The 8,766-nt window shown below is 34.9% G+C and overlaps 2 protein-coding genes across 6 annotated transcripts in view; one reads left to right on the top strand and one right to left on the bottom strand.

Annotated features, from left to right (window-relative positions):
• LOC108624222 (putative low affinity copper uptake protein 2) overlaps nucleotides 1-8,766 on the top strand; it is a 44,264-nt gene that overhangs the window by 2,588 nt on the left and 32,910 nt on the right. The gene's annotated exons all lie outside the window — the stretch shown is intronic.
• Nucleotides 5,674-8,766, bottom strand: part of LOC108624225 (endoplasmic reticulum aminopeptidase 1) — a 33,097-nt gene continuing 30,004 nt past the window's right edge. For all 5 annotated transcript variants that reach the window (XM_018023370.2, XM_018023371.2, XM_018023372.2 and 2 more), the window contains 4 exons: nucleotides 7,884-8,298; nucleotides 7,495-7,637; nucleotides 6,808-7,160; nucleotides 5,674-6,590 (listed from right to left, as the gene is read on the bottom strand). In XM_018023370.2, coding sequence (XP_017878859.1) covers nucleotides 6,435-6,590; nucleotides 6,808-7,160; nucleotides 7,495-7,637; nucleotides 7,884-8,298 — 1,067 coding nt within the window. In that variant the 3' untranslated portion in view covers nucleotides 5,674-6,434. The remainder of the gene's footprint in view (nucleotides 6,591-6,807; nucleotides 7,161-7,494; nucleotides 7,638-7,883; nucleotides 8,299-8,766) is intronic.

The raw sequence follows: 8,766 nt of genomic DNA, 5'->3' as shown, positions 1-8,766 counted from the left end.
TGTTGATTACTCTGATGTCCAGTCTTACGGTAGAACTTTTTGCATCGGTTAAACTCCGCGTCCAATATATTCGATTTATAATTTTATCATCGTTTCAAATAAAACAAACAAATATAAGTACACGTACGCTGCTCATTATTCTATTATAATTTTTAATACCTTGGTAAAGAATGGTTTCCTTTCTAATACTGTTAGACCTTTGTAATAATCAATAGACTGCGGATTTTTATGCGGAATGAAACGTTTACAGTAGTTGATTAAAAAAATTCAGGTAAACGTTTGTTTCATGTTATTCACTTTTGATATATACTGCATATTTAATTTTTTATAAGTTGTATATACATTCAATTATTTTATTAATTATTATTATAAATGCGTCAAATCCGCAGTCTAGTAATCAGTGAAAAGAAGTTTAAATACTTGATCGATCGATCATGAGAAAACACAATAACCGTGCGTAACTCTCGTAAAACCGTTTCTAAAGGAACCTGACAATCTGTGCGATTTTCGCCCTTGAACGTAAGCGACAAGAGAATTGCATTTTATACTTCTTAAACAAGTACTTTCGGATACGATACGAATGTTTGTAAAATAGGCCAATCGATTCGTGCTCCCTTCGTACTTTAATTGCGAAACCATTATACGTCCCCTTATATTATCCTTTCAGACACGGAATAACATTATGTTATTGTTAATAAATGCACATGTTTATAAGTACTTAATACAATGATTATTCATGTAATCATTGATGCAATAATTGAATCAATGTTTCATCTCCCGATTGATATAATGCTTCGTTTAATAATTGATGCAATAATTTGTAAAGTAAGTTTTGTAGTTATTTATTATTACTGTAAGCTTACGTAGATTTATTACGTGGTCTTTAACGCACGAACGCTCTCTCCTTCACGCGCTATCTCTTTTTATGTTTGAGACTTTCGGCAGAACGTGACATGAACATCAGAATGTACGCTTTTGACGTGTGACCTGACCAATGATGGGGCCAGGATCGTATAATTTGTCCCTCGGCCGGAAAGTAGGGACAACGCGATCATGGTGGCGACTGGTACTTTATGGGGGTATGCTAGGCATGGTCAGCGAAGGCGCATGAGGAGAATAGTAGTGGGGATCGAAATACGGGTGAAAAAGAGGGGAAGCGAGTCGTGCGGGATAAATTGTACGATCCCTGGATGGGGCATGAAATCCTTCACGATGGTAGTGGGGAAAACCTACCATATGGTTGGAGTGAGAGAGAGAGAGAGAGAGAGAGAGCGAAGGCGCAAGAGGGGAATAGTAGTGGGGAGCCAGAAAAGAGGGGAAATCGCTCGTTTCGTGAGGGATTTCGTGCCCCATCACTAGACCTGATCGTTAGGGGCGCTTTCTGTCAAATCATCAAAACCTGGTTCGGGTTCAACCAAGTTCATCGGCAGTTTCCTATTCATCTCGTTTTCATCTGTATCGTTTTGTAATTCATCATTCTGTATTTGAAAGGATAATATAATTGGGTCCGGTTCCCTTTTATGAATACCGTGGAGCGAGTTTCGTTCATTATTTAAATCTTTAACAAGAGAGAATATCCGTTAGTGAAAAAATATGCTATTTACATGTAAGGTATCTAGTTGTGCGTCGATTCATTAATTCGCCGTTGGAGTGTATAAAAATCTACTTAAAGGAATGAACAAGTTCGTGCAGCTGTTTGTTTCCGTAATTATACAATGTTATTTCCCTCCCTAAATTGTAAACATGCTTTGTATATTTAATTCTCGGCTGGAGAATCCTAATTCGATAAAATTCGACGATATCTTCGCCGGGGTTCGACTCTTTAACTGTACATACCTTTTGATTGAAAATGTCTCTGTAAAAAAGTGGCGTAAACCTCGAAAAGAATGTTATGCATCTCGGTTCGCGGTGATGATTCGAATTGCAAGCATCGTCGGCAGTTTGTCGTTTGGTAAATCGAAGATAGAGATCAATCGTGTTCTATGTAGTATGTATTTATACGTATGTATGTATGTGCTCCAGCGTGAGTTAACTAATTAGGACGTTTCTCTCTCGGTTAATAACCAGTGCTTGATTCTTTAACAACAGTGACGAGAACGCGTACAATCCAATATTCGTGAGATTCGGTCGACCACTGGACACCGGCAGTGGTAAGTACATAGAAAATAGTTTATTTTTACCAACGCTTTTTCGCTACAGATAGACTTTAACGATCTTTTAAATGTATTCTTCACCTCACGATATCTAACAACTTTTTCCTTTATAAAAATTGTCAGTTAACTCTGCTGTCCGAAATATTCATAAAAAGTTAAATTCAATCTTGTAACAGTTGGCTTTATAATAATATGAATGAGAAGAAATAGAGTACATTCTCCAGGTACTTTCCTGTGTTGCAACTCGTAAATAAAATTTATCATTGCAACTTTTATCACTCCAATATCAGACGTTGTAGGGTTGTTATGACATACCTAAAAATGTTACTCTACTTTGTACAATGCCACAGATATTAGTACAATGGATGCTGTAAAGCTAAGATTGCTATCATCGTATCCCTAAGTTCTCCATGAAACGTAAATATATCATTAATCAGTATAGTAGCAACAGTATTTTATAAATATCTCAGAAACAGTAATCTATACACCGGCTATCTGTAAACCGCCAATTTTCGTAGAGGAAGAAGTTGTTTAGAATTACGTCCTTAATAATTTATTAAACGATCATTGAAAGACGTTTACGTCTATCTGTATATTTACCGCTTTTTTTAATCGTTGGAGTAAAATCTGAACGTATACAGGGTGTCTCGAAATTTTCTGATCGAGCTACAAAGTATTTTGTAGTGTAATTCTTCTCTGTACATATTATACATAGAACACCACCGTAACGAAATATCCATGGTACTTTCTCGTTTTGTTTCTTTTTATTCTATAGGATCGGTTCTGTAAAGTTTTCAGATTGCGGATTTTGATGGTAAGTAATAACAATAATAATAATACTTTAAAATTTCCGTGATGTCAATGTAAATAATGGAATGAAGATTGAGATCTCTTTAAAAAATAAGTTGTTATGCATACATATAATGCATATTTTGTAATACACATTCATTTTTATTTTATAATCGCATCAAATCCGCAGTCTACGTTTTAACCTTCAAATGCTAAATTAGCTGTTTCACTTACTGGAAGTATCTAGTAACAAACGTATCCTCTGTTTCATTTTTGAACACTTCTTTGCTATATCGTTTCATATTTTAAACGTTTATTGTCGATGGATAATTAGAAGAACGCAGGGAGTAATTGCATTGCGGATGTACGATAAACCATATACAGTATTCCTAACATTTAACGATAGTTCGACGCAAAAAGTATAGACGTAATTTCATTAGCATTTCAAGGTTGCTCGAATCGTGCCAAAATCACACGAATATTTCCCTTCCTCTCTCGTTCAGAAAGATTAGCACAAATTTGGCATGAACGTATTTCGTATGCATCTAGATACCTTTTGTGATTTAAATATATTCGATCACGCACAGGACACACGATTCCCTTACGCTAGTATGTACACACCATACAAAGCATCACATGGTTACATACATTAATTTATACACGCTTTTTCCCTTCATAATAAAATATCCGATTCTCTATTATGCTACCTCACACGAAGAATAATCAGCGGGCCGTGATGCCCCACGCACCCAGCGACCTGCGGTAAATATAAATACGCAACACACACGGTACATCAATTTTTTCGCGATTACTTCGAGGGACATACAACATTTCTCGCAACATCTTGTTTTGCTCCACGCTCGAGACCTTTTTGTCGGATTACTCGGCTGCGGATTGTGATGCAAAGTAAAGATTTGTATTTATGCATATTCTTGCATATGATATGCACACATGTAATCCATATACTTTTTTATTATATGCACACGTGTAATACATGTTTTTGCATATTGTACGAATGTATGCATTATATTGTCTGCATATCTTTTATACATATATGCATGTATGCATCAAATCCGCAGTCTACGGATCACTTTTCATTTCCACGATTCAATAAACGTCACAAACTTCCCCCAACGTTGATATGCTACTTAATATTAACAGAATGCACGTAATCGTTTTGGACATTTTCTCCAATTTGCTAGGCTGCGGATTTTTCTGCACAGATTGATTTCCCTTCTGAATGCATCGAATCCGCAGTCTGGCGATCACTCGGTTAGTACGAATTTTGGAACGCTGTTCCTTGGTTTAATTTGCATGCTACGCGCAATCTTCCATAGAGGAGCAGCCAAAGTTTTTCTCTTCAAACATGAAATTTTTATCGATATAATACAAGTTGTGTTAACTCTTAATAATTGTACAATTGACGTTTTGCTACTAAAAATATTCTCGTTACTAAAATAATCGTGTGAATATATCTTGTCATTTTATATGTACAATGAATATGAACTCAGAGAAACTGCTTAAGTGCGATAAAAATATGATGAAATTGGTAGGTACCTACTTTTCTGAAGAACTTATATTTTTTCTTATCGTTCAATGTATAAAAATTTTAATATACCATTTGTATTTGCTTAACTTTCTAACAGCACTGTTGCATTCATAATATATAATTATAGTGTAATATTAATAAATAAATAAGTATTGCAATATTGTTGCACTTAAAATATATTTCTGGACTTTCTAGAAATTCTACAGTTGAAAAAAGATTAAATTGCCATCGTCTATACTTGTATTTTTATCGCACTTCAGATTAGCACAGGCCAAAATATTATTCTGTCATATGGCTACTCCCTTTCTGCATAAAGCACGAAACGTATAAGTAGCATTTTTTCTTCAATAATGTCATTCGAATTACTATACTGGATGGATCAGGAACGGGGCTTGGGTATCACGTGGAAGTGACTACCGTCACTCCTTGGAATAAAGTTTGGTACACGTACGTAAGGGTGTTCCATTGGAAGTTGCTCAAAGTAAACGAATGTCTCCTCTTCTCTTTGACTGCACATGACGTCTACCAGATATTTACCGTTTATCTAATGCTCCATTATCGAAGACATAAAAGATATTGAATCAATTCTAGGTATGTTATAATTGTTAATAACCCATCGTATGGCAAACCCGAAAATATCATTATTATAATCGTCTTCAAAATGTCACTTATACCATTTGCCTCCTCACGCGCACATATGTACATAAAAAATGTATCTATTTTTAAATAATAAAATAATCATAATTTCAAAGAAAATACGAAAATAGTAATCGTATAGTTTCAGCAATTTTTTATGGAACAACCTGTACTTGGGAGACTAAAATTATCAACGTTAATAGGTGTACGTCGTTAGCCCCTTTTTTCCCTGAAAACTTCAATTGGGTTACCGACTACCCTAGGAACAACGTTGCATCTTCCTCTCTGGCAATAACTCCTCTCTTTATACATAATGATTAGACTGCGGATTTGACGCATTTCTAGAAAAATTGTATCTGCAGAAGATATAAACATGCTGTATGTAGAAAAATATACAAACTATTAAAATTACGTAGTATCGTTGATTTCTATAAAGAAGGCATTCGAATTTCATTGCTTTCAATGGGATAGAGTGCCTTCTATACATATATGTATATATAGAAGTGTAATATTGCAGTGTTTAAATAATCAAAGAAATTTCTAACTAAAATCGATTTTTTTCAGTTGATACTATAAATATTTTATTTTGCCATAAAAGTCCGCAGTCTAATAGTAATAAATCCAATCTGTACGCACCGCGTGTATAGTAAACAAATACTTTCGAAAGTGCGTAGAAATCGGTGTATAATGCGTTACGTATAAACAATTCGGCTCTGTTTGGATTAATCAAAAGATCTTTCCCCGCGGCCAAAAATTTCGGAGATTAAATATTTTTGCTATCGCTAAAAGGGATTGGACACACCCTTGATTCATCGAAAGACTTCCAGCCGGTGGAAATAATCTTCTGCCGCGTATATGACGGAAATGGAATCGGTCTGTGAATTATGCAGGGTATCTGATTTTCACTTTTTATTTACGTTATTATTATATGTAGTAAAAATAGTTGATGACTACATTTATAAAAGACAAGGTTGATTTAAAAAAAAATTAATATCATACTTCTACATATTTTTGTTACATGTCATAATAATGATGTAAAGTAACTGAAAATCAGACACCCTCTACATGCACATACATACATGTATACATATATGTATATCTAAATGGTAAATGAACGATTCAGAGAGACAGTAACAAATGTCTTACGTTTTCCTACAGCGAGTCGTCGTTATATGAAAGTACATACAATTCGTATTTCGAATGTATTATCATGTATCGACGAGCAGCATGAGAAAAGTAAGAGCCGTTATGGAATGACTGCATGATAATTTCGCGTCATTCTTGTCCCATTCCCGATAAATGAGGGGTTAACTCGTGTGAACGTTCAAATAGTTTATAAGCCATCGATCGACGGTGTCCGCATTCTCTTTCACCCAGTGTATATTGAACTTGATTGTTTCTAGGCTTTGTTCTAACGCCCGTCGACCGCTCCCAACGTCCACGTTTTTAAAGAATTCCGAAACCTGGTGTAACGTTAGATTCATTTTTATTGAAAATTGACAAAATTATTTTTATTACAACGTGTCTTCATGTTTCAAATGAAAATATCGAAATCAATGTTAGAAGAATTTAATTATGTTTATTCATTCATTGAGTGTTATAAAATTATGCATTGAATGTGTTCATTACCGCATTATGCATTAATAGTTTTAAACAGGATAAAACAGTGTTCGAACTTACCTCATGGTAATCGTACTCCGTGAAAAAGTCGGAGATCACGACAGATATGAGTCCTCCCATCGTGAGTGATCCATTCCCGAATAAGGCGTGTATCTGAGGCCAATACGCCTTGAGGTGACGCCACGCAAGGAATTGACCTTCGGAATTGGTCGCGACAGACGCTATAACAGTCTCGACATCTTGCGATCGCACCATCTCTCGATTCAACGATCGTAAGAGATAGCGCTGTAACAGCCAAGTGTCCGTCGTCGCTCCTAGCGCCTGTAACATTATTCTCTTCTCGCTGGGCACCTGAGTTTTCTGATAGTTCTGCCAGCAATAGTTCCATTCTCTCTCCCCGCCAAATTTGATTCCTGCACACATGAACAATCTTTCAATTACACTAGTCAACAATTTCACAATTCCATACTTTCTCAATTCTCACGTTATAAACTAACATAATTCGCATGAATTCTTGTAATCTTGCATTATGTGTCATATTGTCTTTTGAAGTATTTTATATCAAATGAACGTAAAAATATAGCATATAATCATCGATTACTTTTCATTAATAATAAAGTATCTTAAACATGGATTTTATATTTAAAACTCTCACATGAAGTCTATAGTATAAAATATACTACATTTCCTAATACCGCGTCTTTGGTAATGAAATAATTTACTAATTAAAAAGAAAAATCGAATTACCTGCTACGTATACAACGTCTCGTATGTTTGGAGCGATTGATTCATTTCGCAACATCCAATTGTCGAATAAAGTCTTCGCCGGTTTCACAACATCCTCCAGTTTCACAGACACAGCTGATTGAAGGACGGCAATTCTTAGTAATCTACGAAAAATAAATACAACGAATTCAATTAAACAATATGTATATTCATTTGAAAATATCCAGTTAACCAGAGGTATCTACAGGTGTCTGTTAATTATCTGAGACATGACGTAACATAACGTAATACAGTATTTCATATATGCAAAAGATAATAGATACATTTTAGATATCTCTGTGTAAGAATAGATTAATTAGTTAGATTTCAGTTAACTGGGTAAATAAAGTTATAGAAACTAACAGAATTACTTTTTTAAATGTGATCCACTGTCCGCCCATCCGACGTATCTCGTCACCGGTGTTATCAGCTTCTTCAAAAAGGCTGTGTAATTTTTATAAGCGGGACTCTCGCTTAGTCTCTCCTTCCAAGAATGCAAATATCTGAGAGCCGTAGCCCACGGAACGTAGTCTTCCTCCTTCAAAAGATAAAGAGACAGGTCGAGAGGCACGGTAGCGTTCAGTTCGCCTGCCTCGCAAAGCGTGAACGCATCGTCGATCAGATTAGCACGATCCGCTGGACTGAACTTGGTGTGATCTTTTAGTAACGTTTCGATAATCGCCGTCCACATCTCATCTGGATAAGTTACGCGGTAAAAACCACTTTGATTCACGTTGCACTTTATGTACGCCACAGTATCTACCGTGCTTGATATCTCAAAGGTTACTGAAAATTTATAACAATGTTTTTCATATAGTTAATGCCTCACAGAGATTATATCAGTTTTTAAAAGAGTTCAATGTCTTTTTACAAATTAAGGCATAATTGAAATACATTTTCCTCAATTATTTTCGTGCTGTTTCGTCTAATGACGTTTTGCTTATTTTTCGAGAAAGTCATTATTATATTATGCACATAACACATGTAAAGTTTACTCCATTAACACGTTTGGAAAATATATTTTTTTCTTATCGAAATAGTTTTGCAATCTTTGCGTTTACGTTTGCTAAATAGTAATATAATATTAAATAACGCAATGGTTGCGTTAATAAAATGAATTTTGCAAAATCAAATTGAATTACTGTCAGTCAATAAAAATGCATTTCAATTATAACTTGATGTATAAAAAGATTGTACCTTCAACCTATTAGATTATCTGACTTTCCATAAAATAAGAACTCGTTTCTCTATTAT

Source organism: Ceratina calcarata, unplaced genomic scaffold (genome assembly GCF_001652005.2).
Source record: "Ceratina calcarata isolate Rehan_Ccalc_2016 unplaced genomic scaffold, ASM165200v1 scaffold303, whole genome shotgun sequence".
Taxonomy (NCBI): domain Eukaryota; kingdom Metazoa; phylum Arthropoda; class Insecta; order Hymenoptera; family Apidae; genus Ceratina; species Ceratina calcarata.
Note: the sequence above shows the minus strand (reverse complement) of the source record. Positions and strands in the feature narration are given on the sequence as shown.